Source organism: Pleurodeles waltl, chromosome 4_1 (genome assembly GCF_031143425.1).
Source record: "Pleurodeles waltl isolate 20211129_DDA chromosome 4_1, aPleWal1.hap1.20221129, whole genome shotgun sequence".
NCBI classification, from domain to species: domain Eukaryota; kingdom Metazoa; phylum Chordata; class Amphibia; order Caudata; family Salamandridae; genus Pleurodeles; species Pleurodeles waltl.
Genome location: NC_090442.1, coordinates 297,357,395 through 297,377,103, shown reverse-complemented (window position 1 = coordinate 297,377,103; position 19,709 = coordinate 297,357,395). Strand labels below are relative to the sequence as shown.

The window sequence follows — 19,709 nt, the reverse complement described above, 5'->3', positions numbered from 1 at the left end:
CTTTTGCACTAGATGCGAGTGAAGTGGAGGTACAACTCGCTCCCTTTCACCAGTACCTATCTTCAAATAAATTGCTGCATTTTTAAAAGGCCTAGCCATACATTTCCACAGTTATCTAAATCGAATCACTGTATGAAAATCTGAGAGAGAGGAGGCATTGCGGCGTTGTTGGTGGTGATAGAAGCCATAAGTACACTTGTTGAGTGAGAAACAGGTGTTCAACCATTCAGACAGCTGAATCATGCATATGCACATGCATATGCAAGAGTAATGCAAGGTACTATAATTAAACTATAGATGGTTGTTCTTTCCAAAATCCACAACTTGTCTTTTGCAGTGTTAATATTTAATCTGATTCTTTGGGTCTACATTCTGAAGAAGGCCTGCCAACTAGGTTCTGTCACCCTTTGTGGATTTCCACAGAATGTAAGTGTCCTCCCCATGTCGGCAAAATGAAGAAATGTCGAATTTGAGTGGTAGATGTTAGGTTAGATACAGTAAACAATAAAATGTCACAGCATTGAGCCCACTTGAATACCACGTAATGGGGTTGAGACTGCCAAGTAAAAGATGGCATTCGTCCACATTGCCTTCTGTATGAAAGTAAGCATGCCACTTATTCACTGTGACATAAAGCATCCTTGAACTCACTGGCTGCCTTAAAGTAGCTAATAGCCCACTTCATGGATTTATTCTGACCAGTGCCGCCAAAACACAGTTCTGGCAGAACCAGTAGCATCTATGCTAAACCCATGGGTGCCCAACAAATAATGTAGCTTGAGATGTTTTTCAAAGATCGTTTCCTTCAATAAAGTACCACCTTGTGATTTCTGGTGCAGTTTGCCAGATCGGATTATTCAAACTAATTTTCTTTATAGGGGGCGTACCACTGCATATTTTAAAGACGTGAGGTGAGACATTTAGCCAATAATGTATTCAAGGTTTGAGTAGTGGGCCTCAGATTAGTTATTAAAATGCTTTGGCAGAGAGACAGTCTAGGTTCAAAGGGGATACAACTCATATTTTGTTTTGAAGTAGTATGTTGGAATTTGGCATACAGGGAAAAAGGGTTACTTGGGGGAATGCTGTGAGACCTCACTGACTTGTAAGATCAGTTTGAACCAAAGAATTAATGGCCATGACACATGATTCTCTCGATTTACATTAGTGTGTGATTTTGTATTTTACATATCTGTACAATATTTGTCTTGGAGACACAAATAATAAGTTTGACACCTCTTACACTAGTATGTTCCATGTACTTTCTCCCTGAAACTTTAACATTTTCCATTTAAAGGATTCACATCTACATATTAGTGAACATTGAAAGCTCACATACAGACCACACATATGAATAAACTAGTGTATGCCAAGCCCTGCTACACAACACATACTAAAACTAGCCATATAGTGACATGAGCATAGTGACAGGAGTCATTCATGTGCAAAACACATGCACTGCATAGTGGAATCAGAGATGAAAAATACATCTAATGAATATTTGTGTTGTGTGATTGACCAAACATAAATAAAAGGTTCTTGGAAATTGGAAGATTGATCATTGGATCTTTAAATTAGGAAAAACAGTATTTGTCACTATCTAAACTATTTGCAATTTATGATATGTCAGATTTAAAATTAAGTTCTAAGCGAGTCTATGCAAGATTGTATGATTATCTCTTCAATTAATGAGTCCTGGCCGAGTGTGATAATAAAACAGTAGGGACTATGTTTTCAAAAAGTAAAGACAGTATTTTAATATTTAGACTTGGTAAGGAAATGAGTCTGTAGCCTCTTTGTATTGTTTTAGAATCAAGGTACGTCTTAATCTATTGAAGCTGGTTTTAATTAAGCCAATACATACACTTACGCATACAGAGAGATTGCTGCTTCATGTGCAGGTAGAATGCAATTAGTATGTGCAATTGAAATTTAGCTTCATGAATGTTAATGGGTGCAGTTTTATGCTTCCGCTCCTGCATCTGAACTTGCTTCCGTTATGAGAGTGAAGTTTCTGTTGTAATGTACAAAAACTGGAAAACTGGTCAATAAACAAAGGTTTACCCATGCTCAGTATTTACATTGAATGGTGTAGGTCAACATTATTCTTATTACTGTAGTTGGTGGCATCTGTATATATTTTTAGCTTGTATTCTTTGATGACACATATTTAACGACTTAATTGCAGAGTAAGTAATCCTGCAGCCATGTAAACCAATAATCCCTGCTCTTTTTTTGAAAACACAACTAGTCTTACGAAAATTATAAAGAGAACCGTGTGATCAGGTGATTACTTCTATGTCTTGGAGATGGCCTGAAAGTAACAGCAGGCACCAAAGACAGTGTTTTAAGAAAACAGTTTTTGCTGAATTTTACCTAAATGGTCATTGTTTCTCTGGATGCTTTGCAAAATGTATTTGCATCCCTGTCTCCGTTTTCAGTATACAAAGTTGGGCAATTCTGTTCATAGCACCCTGCACTGTGTGTCCACCTTTTTGCACTGTGCACGCTGATAAATATTTTGAACATTTCTGCTCTCTGTTAAATGTGATGGTGACTCAATGAATGGATTATATTGCAGTTTTCATGCCTCATTATTTTGTTTGAGATTAAGAACTTGATTTAGAGTTTGGCAGAGGGGTACTCTGTTACAAGCATGTGTTAATATTGCTTGTAATCAGAGCCTAAATTGAATCACTATCCGTAGTTTTCATGAATATATATTAGAGTGTTATTTTACCCTAAAATGGCTCTAAAAATATTGGCTCATCTAAACACACAGGATATTGGTAGTGTTTCTCAAGGAAGCACAATTGGCAGTATAGATAGAGGGGAAGTTCACTAGATGCAGCGGATGAGTCACTAGTACTCAACATGCAACACACAATTTAACACAATTTAAAGGGTTTGCTCTTCTGATCAGGAAGGATCAATGGGTTTGATATGTTTGGATCATGGCTGACACTGAAGTCCTATATCTTACTGTATAAGGTATATTACACAAGCATGGAAAGCATATTAATGCATATGGCCCAAACATAGATACTCTGTGAAGGAGTGATGTCTGCTTGCATAGTGGTTGATCTGTGTACCATATTCTGGGGTGGTGGCTTCATTATTATCCTCAACTCAACACTAAATAAATCCTCCAACACGGCAAGGTTGCTATCTGTGAGAACCCAATCTTTATTGATCATTATATTACAAATTTTAGTGGTCGATGCATGGCACCAAAGAAACCCCGGCAGAAGAGTTTAGCAGATATCTTCATTGTTGGTAGCCCTTTTGTTGGTATTACTAGGGAGTCGTAGGCCAGCATACTTAGAGACGGTCACTCCCAGAGGGACCTGCGATTGATTGGTTGCCTTTACTTAATAATGCTGCAAATGCATGAAATGTTATTTTATAAAAGGGAACCAGATAGTAACGGTTAACCCTGTCTGTTGTGGAGAAGTGTGGCTCAATGGTTAGAGCGGCAGACCCTGAAGCAGAGATCTGGCTCAAGACCAGGGTTCAAGTCCCGCTTCGGCAGGTCTTGGGCTCAATTCCCCTTGACCAGATAATTCTCGCCTCGGTGCCTAATCTAATTCATGGGTCCCACTCTGCAACTCTGGGCAATAGCTTGCTTAATCTCCACAACGGCCCCAACAGTGCTTGGATGCCTGGCTTCACCCTGGGGGTACTCAGGAGTGGGCGCCTCACAGGGAAAAGCCAGGAGGGGTTCCATAGCGGTATGAGTACAGCGCCTTGAGACCCTAACGGGTGAGTAGTGCGCTATACAAGTGCTAATTTACATTTACTGTAGAGAGAGTGTCTGATTAGGTGGCCTATGAACCATATAAGTTGGGACAAATCATAGATTTTACCACAGCCCCAACCACTACTAAGCCCGTGCTCCAGTTTCCATTACAGCGGCTTGAGAAATTGGTGTGATACCTGAAATATATCTTCACAGAAATGTGAGATTTTTACTAGAGACAATTATGGTGCAGTAGTTTCGACGATGCAAGAAATGATTGTGAGATTAATCAGCATCCCTGGCTCGGATGGTGGCCCGCCTTAAGATTATCATTCTACTGAAGCTGCTGTTTCTTTCTGTCACTAAGCCATTGTCTCTGAATATATCCTTTTTAAGGTCAAGCATAGCAGCGCGCAAGCGCTGCTCTTCTCAACATGTTGTAATCTATTCTGTGGCTTTAACTATGCCCATCACTTTCATTGGTTCCTGGGCCTGCCTTTCAACAATCCCTTAATGTCGTTCGTAAATGGCTTATGTTTGTCCCACCATGAGGCTCTTTTGTTACCGCCTTGGAGACTGGCCCTTTTACATGGATTATTGCATGATCGGCCATGTAACTTAGTGTAGCGTACTATTTTTTTCTGTTGCTTCGCCGATTTGCACTGCATGGTCATATGTTGTTCCTTCCTCTTCCTTGTTTTTGGGCATCTTGCTGTTTCTTTGCAGTGTCTGCAGGCTCTTTTTTCTTTTTTTGCAGTTCTATGTAGCTCAAACTCAACATGAAGGTATTGGAGTGCTTTATTCATTTATATAGCGCAAAAGGTATTTCAGTGCTTTACAAGAGCACCGGTTACATTACACAAGAACACATTCATTTTTTGTAGCAATGGGAGATTAGGTGATTTGCCCTGAATCACAGGATGTTGAGCAGGCGCCGAGACTCGAACTGTGTTCGCCAGCTCCAAAGTCGGCAGCACGGGCCCGCGCGCCACATCCTCTGCCCTAGGGTTCTTTGTCTGGTGCGAGTTGGGGCAGTCTGTGAATAACTCATTTTTTTTATATAGCGCTTGGTAATACAGGTTCTGCCATTTCATAGCGCTGCAAAGCAGGTGCCATTCTTAAAACAATCACAATAATTCATTTGCATCGACCTTGTAGAGTTGAAGAGGTGAAAAAGCTATGTCAGGATTGGAATCTGTGACATTCTTCTTCTGTCAAGACCTCTGCAGTGGGTGCATTAACCAACTAACCTGAGTAGAGCTTAACACTAGATCATTTGCATCGACCTTGCAGAGATGGTTAGGTAAAAAAGCTATGTCAGGATTTTAATATGTGACATTCTTGTTCTGTCACGACCTTGACACTAGGTGATAGCACGTGCTCTTGATAACCTTCGGAGGGTCACCAACCAAGCACATAGGTTAGTTCTAGGCAAGAAGAAAGGTCTTGTCTCCAAAATGGTGGAAAAGGAGTTGTTACTCCAGACCTAAGCACTTCACGGCCTCAAGCTTGATATAAAAAAAATCTAGCCTTTGGATGTAAATTGTGCCTCTTCAAATAGAGATCAGTTAGTAGAGGCAGCCATTTTCCTAACTTTGGGTGGCACAAGCTTAGTTTGCATTCTGTTGTATCACTCAGTGACCCTCCACCCCCTTCCCATCGGAAGTGATGTCCTCTGTGCTTTCTGTCTCCTCTAGCAGCTTATCATGCCCAATTGTCTCCTCTCTTTTGCTAACTCGAACTGACTAAGAAGACATTGCAAGCTTTCCAAAGTATTAAGGGTTTCAGAATGGAGAGTGTGAAGTGCACTGCTTACTAAAGCAACTTGAACAGCCCTCCTTGCCAGCTACTTTAGAATTATAATTACTATTGTTTTATAATATCTATACCTATATGTTTTTACTTGTATTTCCAACTTGACCGATAGGAACATCAAGGAGTGGCAGCATGTATAACCTGCTAACCTCGGACATGACACTTAGAAACACCCAGCTTGTTATTGTGCTACCTGTGGCCTTGCTCACCTAAACACCCTACATACTTAATCCACCAAACCTGTTTCACCAATTACCTGTACTTTAATCTATGTGTTGCCCACCATTTCTCAGGAGATTAATAACTGATAGAAGTAGATGCAGGATGATAACCCCATTCATTTTTTTATACGCTGACATTGGCCAATATCTGTACCAAAATTCTGTTAGTGATTGCAGCTTGCTTGTGCTGTTAGTGAGTGAATATATACCTTTAAAATGAAAGTTTGTCAGAGCAGGAGGGATTCCATAAAGCAAAAACCAAGGTTAGTTGTCTGACAGTAGCTCAAAAGGATAGGTTGGTTAGGCGGGCTTTGCTCTTCCCTGATCATTGACGGAAATGAGTTCCAAAGACACATGATTGTTTGTCAACTTTTAAAGCCTATGAACCCATCCTTGGAAATTTTCAGGGGAGCATGAGAGTGTAAAGCTTAGAAATCCATAGATCATAAACGAAACAGTTTTCTCTATCTTGCCAGCTGTCATATCGAGATGCAACTTGTCAGCCAATTGAATCATGAGTTGATATCTATGAAAACATTTTTTTCATATTCCCAGCTCTTCCTATAGCTATCTCATAGTGGACTGTAGAGGAAATCCTTTTTAGAAGTGAAGGAACACCCATTTTGGTTTTAGAATCTAGTTTCTCAGTTGTGATGCACCATTCATTGTTGCTAATAGACCAGGCATCTCCGTCACAATGTACCATGCATTGATGGTAATAGATCACAGAGGGCTAGCCTTAGACAAAGCATCCACAGTTTTGCAGTAAATGAAATTACAAATCACCGTTATGGTGATGAATTACATCTTTTAGCCTTCAAGTCTTCAGAGGATGAGAGGCAGACAACAACGCAGCCATAGCACTACTTCCATAACCAACCTTGTGGCATTCGCTCTAACATTGGTAATTGAGGTCTGAATGCAGATGCAATGTTAAAAGGGGTTAACAACATCTACCTTACTGCCACACATCTTATGGGATGAATAGGAAGGCAAAAATCGCCAGACTTCACCATGCCTGCCAGTATTACAAAAGAATTGTGCAGCATTAAAGTAGATTGTCTGCACTTGGCGCTGTAATTGTCTTCTACATATTTCCTCTGAATTCTGATTCTCTGATACCTGTTTCTTGCCCGGTGAATGATCCTGGGCCTTGCACAATAGCACAGCTTTTAGTTTTTTAATCAAGTGATTCTTCTTATGTCTGCAATCTTTTGTTTCAGTGCTTAAAAACATGGATGTAGAAAATCTAGCTTTGAACCTATCCTAATCAGAAATAGAAAATTGCTGGTGACCAGCAGGACCTCTACAATATTTAAATTTTAAAATAGTTAAAATTGGCTTTGAGTTCGCTACTGGTCTCATGAAAACAATTTGAATCATGTTACTTGGCCTGTTGATATGTCTTTTAATACAACTTGTCCTTGCTTGATTGGGTATCAAGGTTAACTCTTTCAGGAACTTTTGATCTGCATATTTGACATACATACAAACTCCAAAGTCTACCTTGCTTTCCAATATGTTTTAAAGAGGTAATTTCAGGGGCTTCAACTGTTTGTTCCTGTATTGGAGGAGACATCCTTAGGAAGATCTGGTGCTTCTAACCAGTCTTGTTGGTCAATTCTGTTTATAGTCTTAGCTGGGATATATTTTTGCGAGCTCCAAATCCAGTCTGTTATAAACCCCTACTCAGACTTTTGCGGGTGGCGGTAGCATTACACAATAATATTCCATTATTTATTATAAAAGTAACATTGAAAGGAGTATCAACCAGAGCATGTATATTATGCCGCCTTCTCAACTATTTCCCATACACCACAGTCTGAGTTTAGTTGGACAGTATGGAAATGAGATGAGCAATACATTTTATATTCATGACAGCAAGGGGGTTAGCGCTTTTCCTGATCAATTAGGTAGTTTAGCATCAGTTCCTAGATGCTTTGTGCTTTGATTAATAAATACATTGTGCAAAAAGCCACCATTTGTCATTGGCTCATATCCTGTTTTAATACCCACTCCAACAGAGTAAGGCTGATTTAATTGTGTTAATAAACATCCCAATATTTTTTCGGCCATAACGTGGGCAATCCAACATGCTTCCTGTAAATACTTTGTAGGTGCAGGTTCAGGAGTAAATTAAAACGTGACTAGGAATTTTGGCAGAACTGTTGCTTCTGATGCTTTGCCTGGTTTTTGTGTTCCCTACTTGGTTCTATGTTTCCAGTGGTATGTGAGCGAATAGGACCTGTATAACAGCAGTAACAATCTGAGTAAAATAGTCCATTTGGTTTGTTTTAGTGCCAGCAGCAAACCTAACTCCGCCTACCCACAGGCTGCTGTGACAGTACACTTAAATCCAGGCAGCTAAATGCATTTTGAACTAAGAAATGAGATTTGTAAGTGATATAAGAGAGACACGGTTAGGAATACGATGAACATTCTTTGATCTAATGATTAACTAGGCGATACTTAATAGTCCAGGCCAAAATAAATTAAAATATATTAAAAGCAAGACGTCTGAATGTACAAAGATCGCCAGTGTTACGACGGGTGAGTAACATTTCCTGTGGGGTTGTATCATTTGCTCAATAATTATAGGCCTGTTTCATACGGTGTGAAATCATTTTAGTAAATAAGAGGGCATTAGAGTTGACTGATGTCTATTTGAACTTTCTGATTTTTTGCACATATGGAGCTATAATGTTAGTCACGTAAGAGTATGCTTACATTTGTTGAACAAAAGTTTAGGTATTTTCCGGGATGAAACTTCCTAAGTTTCTTTGTAAGTAATTGGGTTATGTTTCTCAGTTTCCCTTTTACTTATGTAGAAATAATTCTAAACTTGCAAGTTTGGTTTCATTTTAAAGGAAGAAACTCCCTCTGCACAGTTGTAAGCAGCGGGAAACGCCCTAACTCTGAAGAGGATATACAAAGCATAGGGCCAAAATTCCAGCGACAAAGCAGTCTTTGATTAGGTAAGTTACTGCTAACGTGAAAACGCTAAACTAAACTTTAATGTTGTGTTTTTCTGTACTGTTCATTCACTCAGTATAGCCTGTAGTTTTCATTGTATAGGCACAGTGGTGGGTATTTACGCCTACATATTATTTCAAAACTATACTGTAATACCATGGAATAATATCAAGGACCAAAAAATAGACAAAGTAAGCGTATATAGGTAAATACTGGTTTACTTTACTTACCTCCACTTTTACACCTTAATTTCTCTTCTATATATATTCTTTTCTGACTATATATATATATATATATATATATATATATATATATATATATATATATATAAAGATATATATAGTCGGAAAAGAATATATATAGAATATATGTGTGTGTATGTTTATATATATATATATATATATATATATATATATATATATATATATATATATATATATATATATATATATATGCACACACACACACATGCAGATGTGAAGGTAAGAGTAGTAGATTTATACTAATCTATATGCACTTAATTTCTCAAGGTTTTGATTTTTTTAACAATAGTTTGACATAAAACCCACTGAAGCCAACCAAATGTATGTAATGCTTTAAGATTTGTCCTGTCCGTAACATCTGACAATTTTGATTGGCAATTTAGCAGATTGGCTAGTGACTTTGAGTACAAGGGATCTGAATAATGACACCGCCTCCAAAAATAGTTTTCACAGTTTTAAGCCTTTTGTAGATTACCTATTGTTTACATTTATTCATGTTGTCTAGAGGTCACACTTTTTGCAAATATGGATTTTGACACAAGCCTTTTCAAACATTTCAGTTCTTGCTTACAATGTATTCCTCATATTTGAGTAAGAACCATCTGTGGCTTATTCCATCCAAAAATACAATTGATGCTCAGCTTGCTCCCACCACTTTTTAGGTTGAGTGTAAGCGTATGGCCTCTTGTATACTTTTAGTATATTTACTGTGGGCTTAAAACCATTTCATTTGCTCGTTTCATTGTCATTTAAAAATCCCTCCTTGATAGTGGTCTGTCATGCCTCTTTGTCCCTTCTTTTTCTCTTTGGGAGCAGGGACCAACTACTGTATAATTACGCTTTGTCGTGTTTATCTCTTCTTTAGGGTACTTTTTTTCTTAGTTTCTTGCTCGTGTTCGGCGAAGGTTCAGTTTTCATTTGTTGAGCATTCTTGCTCTCAGCTTAGCTGTAAACAAGGCAGTTATCTTGGTCACATTTGCTGTTCGCCGGCTCTCTGTGCCGAGTGTGCATGGATTTGGTCCCCAGTGGTAGGAGAGAGGAGGCCCGCTTGTTTATTTAATTACTTGTTTTAACTTTTGATTTTTTACATGAGTACTAGCTACATTGCACAAGGGCATATTCATTTTTTGTAGGCATGGGGAGATTAAGTGATGTTGAGCCGATGCTGTGACTCGAACCTGGCTCCTCAGTTCCAAAGTCAGCAGCTCTCAATCAATCAGGAATTTGTAAAGCGCACTACTCACCCGTAGGGGATAGAAGGGGGAGGGGATGGTGCCGCTTCTGCTCGAACTGCCAGGTCTTGAGAAGTTTCCTGAAGGTAAGGAGTATTTTGGTCTGGCACAGGTGGGTGGGAAGAGTGTTCCACGTTTTGGCGGCGAGGTGCGATAATGATCTACCGCCGGTTGTAGTTCTGCGGACGCGTGGGACGGTGGCTGAGCAGAGATAACGGGTTGGGGTGTAGAAGGAGAGTCGTCTGTTGAGGTAATCTGGTCCGGTGTTGTGCAGTGCTCTGTGAGCATGGGTGAGGAATTTGAAGGTGTTTCTCTTGTTGACCGGGAGCCAGTGCAAGTTTTTCAGGTGGTCTGTGATGTGGCAGTGGTGGGGGATGTCCAGGATGAGGAGTGCAGAGGCGTTCTGGATGCGTTGCAGCCTCCTCTGGAATTTGGCCGTGGATCCTGCATAGAGGGCATTGCCGTAGTCCAGTTTGCTGCTTACGAGGATTTGGGTGACTGTTTTTCTGCTTTTGGTGTGTGGCTCTAGTCCTTGCGCAACACCTTCTCCGTGTTTGAGCAGGTTTCCATGGAGCACTTGAGGCATTCCATCTCCTTTAACTGTTGCAGCACAGCACGCCACGCTTTATGTTTGCATATGGTGCCCAGTCCATTGCAATGTGCCCAAACCACGGAGTCTGGACCGCAGCTGCATACAAAAGAAGCACAAGTAGAAAAACATGCCATTTTCAAAGCCAAGAGCTCTAACTTAAGAAAACATATTTGTTGACCATCACACTACGTCACACTTCCTTCTTTTGCAGAGTGTGATGGCCCTTCCTCCTCCTTCCTCCTGTCTGGTTTAACAAATGCCTCTCCTGATTGTTTAAAAGGGTGATGACTGGCTGTGTTGGGAGAGCTTGAAAAACAGGAGGGAGACAGATCACATTGCCACTTTTGGTTTTGGTTTTGCTTGTCGGTGCCAGGAAAAGCCGACAAGGAACCATGCTTGATTTTAAGTAACGATACCGAGGAGTACTGGATGTGTACATAAATGTATTCTTGGCCTTGAGCCATAGGTACACATGTAGCGGTGCAGCAGGGCTTTGTTGGAAACACAAACTGGAGCCAGGAGAGCAGAAGACTTCATCTCGCTCTTCATGGTCTACTTAGGACACCTCGTTCCTCTATTTGCTTGGTCATATTCTTTCCGCGATTTGTTTTATTTGCATGTATTTATGCCTTTTTGTGTTATATTTTAAAAGCAGCATCTAGATTTGGAAAGAGGCGGTTGTTTTAGTCTGATTATATGTTGAGCAGCATGATAAGCACGTAAGCATTTTTTCTAACAATATAGTTGAACACTTTATGATGATCTTGTGCTACAAAGCAGAATTTTAATCAAACGTGCAACCAGGTTGCATTATGAGACCTTTTAATTAGGCCGAAATGTAACTGAATGATTTGCTCATGTAAGGCACAGTGCAGACAGAGTGTGCTATATGCTAGAACATGCTCTCTTTTCAAATGGTGGCAGCTGCATTTTCATGTGCTCCTTTGAAACGAATATCGTATTGTGCCTAAAGCGGGCGCGTTGGCCCGAAAACCTGTTTTCTGTAACAATTTACTCTAATGCGTCTAGAATATCGGCACCCACGAGAGGTGAGACATTTCCTTCATGTAGCCTCCATGTTTATGCTTTTTAACAAGAGAACCGACGATGAAAATAGGTAGCACAATGCTTACATTTTACCTTGTGGTTCAGGGGCAAATGTCGGTGATTTATGCATGTGCGTGGTGATGGAGAGCTGGTGCTTAACATACGTTTTTATTTTGGGGCAGTGACGCTTTTCCTGCCTGTGATGAATGCTGGAATGCAGTTCTTATCATATGTTCTTATCATATGTGAAAGGTCCAAAATTGCCTTCCTGATTGATTGCCTAATTGAGAAAAGTTTTAAATGTGGGAGCTCAAAATGTAAGGGGTATGGACCATAACCCCTCCGTAAAAGAATCCAAACCATATGAAGGAATGAGAACCCACGTGGATAAATTTAGTGTGCACAGTCTTTATTTATAAGTTCATGAATCCATTCTGGTGCAGTAGATAGAAATTGAGCCAAAAAGAAACAGTCATTGATGCATAAATATATCCAGAGAATTGAATGAATGTAAGACAGTTGCAGCAGCCAACCGACACGTGTTTCGCCCCCTACGGTGATTCCACCTCTGGCTTTCTCAAGGCTGAAAACAATTCAGAATGAACAGATTAAGGTCACTAGTAGACCTATTAAGAATAGTTTAATGATAGATAGGGTCTGAGCATGCAATATAACATGCAGGGCTGTGACCATTCGGTTCTTTTTATTCCTGGACTATGTGTAGAGAGAAAATGATTAAGATGAAAAAGAGTGATTAAAGATCCCTGTTAAACTGATGTATAAAGATAAGATAGTTTTATAGTTTCAGTGAAATGAAAAGAAATTAAGATATAGTGAACTTTAATTAGTACTAGTCCATATTTGGCTAATTGTGACTATTAGACCTTTCGTGAAGAAGATAATTCGTTGAAAATCACCCGTGAGGAAAGTGTATATTTGAAAATATTTTTAAAAATTGATGGCACTACAAAACAGCCATTCAAAGTGAGTTTTGTTAGTGTACCATAACCATGATTAAGTCTTAGTGAACATATTGTAAAGAACACTGAGAAAGTAGCGAAAAGCAAATAGTCATACCAGTATAATATTCATGGTTATACAGCACATCATTATGGTCATTGGTCTGAATTTTGAGAGAAAATTTAACAAATGTAGGACTTGAAGAGAGATAGTCTCCTAAATTACTGTCAATTACAACATATGAAGAAATATCACCATAGCATTGCAACAAATAATATTTAAAAGATATTGAAAGAAAAAGTACAGTCTAAACTTCAAGGGGTCATTTAACAGTATGTTGGATATCTGTTAGACTGAAATTATGCATTTGCCCCGATAATTGAGAATTGGCAAGTAAACCCCTGATTCCTTATAATTATGGGAAATCTTGGCCTTGAGCCATAGGTACACATGTAGCGGTGCAGCAGGGCTTTGTTGGAATCACGAACTGGAGCCAGGAGAGCAGTAAGACTTCATCTCGCTCTTCATGGTCTACGTCAGACACCCCGTTCCTCTATTTGTTTGGTCATATTCTTGCTGCGATTTGTTTTATTTGCATGTATTTATGCCTTTTTGTGTTATATTTTAAAAGCAGCATCTAGATTTGGAAGGAGGCGGTTGTTTTAGTCTGAATATATGTTGAGCAGCATGATAAGCTCGTATGCATTTTTTTTAACAATATAGTTGAACACTTTGGGGGTCATTCTGACCCTGGCGGTAGACTACCGCCAGGCCAACGACCGCGGATGCACCGCCAACAGGCTGGCGGTGCATCCATGGGCATTCTGACCGCGGCGGTCCCGCCGCGGTCAGAAACGGAAAACCGCTGGTGTCCCGCCGGGTTCCCCGCTGCCCTGGGGAATCCTCCATGCAGCGCCGCCATGGGGATTCCGACCCCCTTACCGCCAGCCTGGCTCTGGCGGTTTTGACCGCCAGAACCTGGCTGGCAGTAACGGGTGTCGCGGGGCCCCTGGGGGCCCCTGCAGTGCCCATGCCAACGGCATGGGCACTGCAGGGGCCCCCTAACAGGGCCCCACCAAGATTTTCAGTGTCTGCCAAGCAGACACTGAAAATCGCGACGGGTGCAACTGCACCCGTCGCACCCCTTCCACTCCGCCGGCTCCATTCGGAGCCGGCATCCTCATGGAAGGGGGTTTCCTGCTGGGCTGGTGGGCGGCCTTCTGGCGGTCGCCCGCCAGCCCAGCGGGAAACTCAGAATTACCGCGGCGGTCTTCTGACCGCGCAGCGGTATTCTGGCGGCGGGACTTTGGCGGGCGGCCTCCGCCGCCCGCCAAAGTCAGAATGACCCCCTTTATGATCATCTTGTGCTACAAAGCAGAATTTTAATCAAACGTGCAACCAGGTTGCATTATGAGACCTTTTAATTAGGCCGAAATGTAACTGAATGATTTGCTCATGTAAGGCACAGTGCAGACAGAGTGTGCTATATCCTAGAACATGCTCTCTTTCCAAATGGAGGCAGCTGCATTTTCATGTGCTCCTTTGAAACGAATATCGTATTGTGCCTAAAGCGGGCGCGTTGGGCCGAAAACCTGTTTTCTGTAACAATTTACTCTAATGCATCTAGAATATCGGCACCCAGGAGAGGTGAGACATTCCCTTCCTTTAGCCTCCGTGTTTATGTTTTTTAACAAGAGAACCGACGATGAAAATAGGTAGCACAATGCTTACATTTTACCTTGTGGTTCAGGGGCAAATGTCGTCGATTTATGCGTTTGCGTGGTGATGGAGAGCTTGTGCTTAACATACGTTTTTATTTTGGGGCAGTGACGCTTTTCCTGCCTGTGATGAATGCTGGAATGCGCTGTGCTGCTTTCGCTCTGCTGTGCACGATTTTTTCTTTTGTGTTAGGTTAACGGTCTTTTCATTCAGCGGCCTCTCTTATTCAGAAGCAGCTAGAAATCGCGACCAAAAGTGCTGCTGTTTTTCGGATATGGCGGTGCTGCTTACCACAGTAGCTCTTTCTAGTGGCTTGAAGCTGGTAGCGATGCAGCGCTGTAAGAGCACTGCATGTGTTAGACACAGGCTTCAAAATATTGTACTTTTATTTAAAGACATGGCAATGCTGCCTCCAGTAGTAGCGTGTTGTACTGTCTTGAAGCTGGCAGTGATGCGGCGCTCTAGGGATCCTGCAAGTAGAGGCTCTGGGTTTAACCCCTTCGCTGCCAGGCCTTTTCCCCGATAGGTGCCAATCCTTTTTTGGCTATTTGGGGCAGTTCGCACTTAGACCATCATAACTTGTTTTCCACATAAGTAACCCACGCAAAATGTGCGTACTTTTTTTCAGACATACTAGGGATTCTAGCAATACCCATAGTTTATGGGTTCCCCTGGAGGAGACTAAGAAATTAGCCAAAATAGAGCGAAAATTACCTTTTTTGAAAAAAATAATGGGGAAAAAAGGACTGCAAAAGAAAGCGCATGTTTTTTTTCCCTGAAAATGGCATCAACAAAGTGTGATGCTAAAATCACTATCTTTCCAGCTTTCAGGAACAGGCAGACTTGAATCAGAAAACTACATTTTTCAACACAATTTTTGGTATTTTACTGGGACATACCCCATTTTTACTACTTTTTGTGCTTTTAGTCCCCTTCCAGTTAGTGACAGAAATGGGTGTGAAACCAATGCTGGATCCCGGAAAGCTAAACATTTCTGAAATGTAGACAAAATTCTGAATTCAGAAAGGGGTAATTTGTGTAGATCCTACTAGGTTTTCCTACAGAAAATAACAGCTGATATTTAAAAAATATTGAAATTGAGGTTAAAAAAAGCCATTTCTCCACCTTTTACTCTGTAACTTTTTGCTGTGATGTCAGATTTTCAAAAGTAATATACTGTTAAGTCTGCTGGACTCTTCTGGTTGTGGGGATATATTGGGCTTGTAGGTTCATCAAGAACCCTAGGTACCCAGAGCCAATAAAGAGCTGCACTTTGTAATGGGTTTTCATTGTATATCTTGTATATAGCAATTCATTGGGTGAAATATAAAGAGTGAAAAATATGTATCAAGGAAACCTTTGTATTTCCAAAATGGGCACAAGATAAGGTGTTGAGAAGCAATGGTGATTTGCACATCTCTGAATTCCGGGGTGCCCATTCTAGCATGTGAATTACAGGGCATTTCTCAAATAGACATATTTTTCACACACTGTCTTACATTTGGAAGAAGACAAGGGGCAATATCACTTGTTCTGCTATTTTGTGTAACCCCAAGTCTCCCGATAAAAATGGTACCTCACTTGTGTGGGTAGGCCTAGTGCCCGCAACAGGAAATGCCCCAAAACACAACATAGTCACATCACATGTGGATTCTGGCTTCCAGTTCAGCCGCCATCTAGGGAAACCTACCAAACCTGTGCATTTTTAAAAACTAGACACCTAGGGGAATCCAAGATGGGATGACTTGTGGGGCTCTCACCAGGATCTGGTACCCAGAATCCTTTGCAAACCTCAAAAAACTTGGCAAAAAAAAACCTTTTCCTCACATTTCGGTGACAGAAAGTTCTGGAATCTGAGAGGAGCCACAAATTTCCTTCCACCCAGTATTCTCCCAAGTCTCCCGATAAAAATGGTACCTCACATGTGTTAGTAGGCCTAGTGCCTGCTAAAGAAAATACTCCAAAACCCTATGTGGACACATCAAAATTATCAAATCCAAAACTACCTGTTTTGGGGGGGAGGGGGAGGCATGTGCGTTCTTGGTCCTGGGCTCAGCAGCCATATATGGAAACATACCGAATGCAAACATTTCTGGAAATTAGACACCCGAGGGAGTCTAGGGAGGTGTGACTGGGATCCCCCATTGTTTTCTTACCAATAATCCTCAGTAAACCTCAAATTTAGCTAAAAAATCACATTTGTTCCCACATTTCTTTGTGGAATCACTGCACCGGGACAAATTTCCTACCACCCAACGTTCCCCTCAGTTCCCCAGTAAAAATGATACCTCAGTTGTGTAGGTGGCCCAAGTGCCTGTGACAGGGGGGACAAAGCGGGTCCAATAGGGCATTTTTAGGCTGAAAGTGGGGGAGAATTTTGGAGATATAGATGCGACTATGCTGGGTAGTAGGAATTTTGTGGATTCCTGCAGATTCCGAAAGGTTCCATCACAAAAATGTGGGAAAAATGTGTGATTCCCAGCAAAGTTGGACGTTTGCAGGGCATTGTGGGTAAGAAAATGGTGCTGGGTGCCTGAGACCACCCTGGACTCACCCAGATGTTTAGTTTTCAGATGTATCTAGGTCGTGTAGATTTTTCTACATGGCAGCGTCCCAGAGTCCACAAAGTGCAGCCCTTACCATTCCAAGTGGGACGAATTTAAGAGTTAGACAAGCTCTGATGGCCCAAATGTAAAACTAAAACCCGAAATAATCAAATGTCCTCTTGCTTGCTGTGGGATAAGATGTTTTAGTGTGCAGGAGGAGAGGTGAAAGACTTTTACCCCCTTCAGTTGGGGCGGAGGCATAACCATGCCCATACTGTTGGGTAGCCACCACCCCACTATTTTTTTATTTTTATTTCCCCAGCATCTAGTAGGCTCCCCACCCACCCGGGAGCGGATCAGGGGTAATTGCCCCATCTGCCCACCGGTGGGCGGAACAACTTTGGCCCTATTTATTTGGGGTGGGAGTATGGCCATACCCCAACCCTCTTTTTTGAAAAAAAAATCTTCCCTGGTCTCTTGTGGGCTTTCTTCCCCCCTTGGGGGCAGATGGCACTTCTAAAAACAGGCCAATATGCCCCCAAGGGCCAACAGTAATGTGCCCTCATGGGGAGCGACCCTTGCTCAAGGAGCTGCCCCCCAAACAAAACACACACATACACACACACCAATCCCTGTTGTCTAAGTGGTTTCTGCCCCGAGGGCAGATCGGCCAAATAGATATAGGCCCCAAGGGGGCAGAAATGCCCTAAAATAAATCCCCCCCCCCCCCCCCCCAGGGGAGCCACCCTTGCCCAAGGGTCTCTCCCCTTGTGTCAAATTGGCACAAGGAAAAAATCCCTGGTGCCTAGTAGTTTCTGCTCCCCTTGGGGGCAGATCTGGCTAATAAAAATTGGCCGATCTGCCCCCAAAGGGGGAAGAAATGGCCTAAAATAAATTTGTCCCCCCAGGGGAACGACCCTTGCCTCAGGGGTTGCTCCCCTTATGTGAAACTGACCTACAAAAAAATCATCCCTGGTGTCTAGTGGTTTCTGCCCCGTTGGGGTCAGATTGGCCTAATAAAAATAGACCGATCTGCCCCCAAGGGTGGGCAGAAATGGCCTAAAGATAATTTTGCCCCCAGGGGGAGTGACCCTTGCCAAAGGTGGTCACTCCCCACATCGAAAAAAATAAAATAACAAAAACAACAAAAAAAGACCCCTGGTCTAGAGGCCCCGCCCCCTACCCCCAGGGGCAGATCAGCCTAATTATAATAGACCGATCTGTGGCTTTGAAATAATTTGTCCCCCCTGGGGAGAGGCCCTTGCCCAAGGGGACACTCCGTTATGAGTTAAAAAATGCTGAGAGAGACATCAAAGGAAAGGCCTTTGGGCTTCCCCCAAGGGCCTATACCTGGACGAGGTGGTTGCATCCATGGCACCTGAGCGCCACGGACGAGGACGAGACCACCTCGTCCTTGGCACCCAACAGGTCAAAAGGCTCACATTTCTGTTTAAGGATTTGCCACTTCTGCTTCTGACACTAGCTCATTGTATGTCCGATTTTTACCATAAACCTCCATCTCAACCTCACCCCACAAGTTAGTTGGTATTTCATAGTTTGTTTTGTTTGTACAAGAACAAAATCTTTTTGGAGGGCTAAAATCATATAATTATTGCTATGTGTAAATTGGTATGTGTTTACAGTAATGAAAGTTTACAGGATTAAAAAAAACTTGTATGATAAAATTATTTTGTTCAATTACTAATTGTGTGTTGGTATGTTTTTTAGAAGACAAAGGAATTTTACATAATTGTGTTCTATGACCCCAGTGAGCTTTTTATTCATTGTTATTAAACTTTACTTTCATAAAGTTTGGTTAGTATTTACTATGCGACTGTCGCTGCAGTGCTGCAGGGGTCCTGTCTGTGGAGGCTTTGGTCTTCAAAGGACAACACTTCCATGTTTACTGCATCTGATGTTTAAGCTCGTCTCCTTAGCACTGCTTGCCAAGTCATGTTGGGATGTGTTTACACTAAAAGGGGAGTTTTTAGATAGAAAAAGCTGAGTTTATACATTATTGTTATACACTGAGTCTCTCGCTGTGGCCCTGGTGTCATGGTTGTAGGCAAGGGCAGGGGGAAAATAGACTGTGAGCGCGAGGGAGGATTGCGGAGACCTGGAGACGTACAGGAGCCTGTTAGTGGCAGGCGTAGGGACGCATTTTTTTTGTTTAGTTTAGTTTTATAGGTTTCTCATTTTCATCGACTCAAAAAATATCTACAAAAAAATCTAGAACCATGTATTTTTATTATCTACAACTGGTCCCTAATATCTAATCCCTATACCACCAAAGATGTTTTTGACTGAATTAGTTTGTGGGTGTCTGTGTCTATATTCACTCATCCATGCCCTTCAAAGTAGGGCTTTGAGAAAAAAAACTGCCAGAATACTGCTATTTTCTGATTTCATGTCACACAGTCCACATCCATATAATCGACGGGAGCTGTCATCTAATTTGGGGATGATGGTTTGTATCAAAGGATACCAACTCAGGTGACCCCAAATGATGACTGGTTATCTGTAGCCATTTCAGCCGTTACAAATTTCCATTGTTCAGACTTTCATCTATCTAGGTTCAGTGGAAGCGAAGCTCTCCAATGCA

At 41.6% G+C, this 19,709-nt stretch overlaps 1 protein-coding gene across 1 annotated transcript in view; it reads left to right on the top strand.

Moving 5' to 3' along the window:
* The window catches only part of CRY1 (cryptochrome circadian regulator 1), a 184,367-nt gene that overhangs the window by 142,356 nt on the left and 22,302 nt on the right, over positions 1-19,709 (top strand). Inside the window, exon 12 of the mRNA XM_069228379.1 lies at positions 8,643-8,750. Within this exon, the coding sequence (XP_069084480.1) occupies positions 8,643-8,746 (104 nt within the window). The 3' untranslated portion in view covers positions 8,747-8,750. The remainder of the gene's footprint in view (positions 1-8,642; positions 8,751-19,709) is intronic.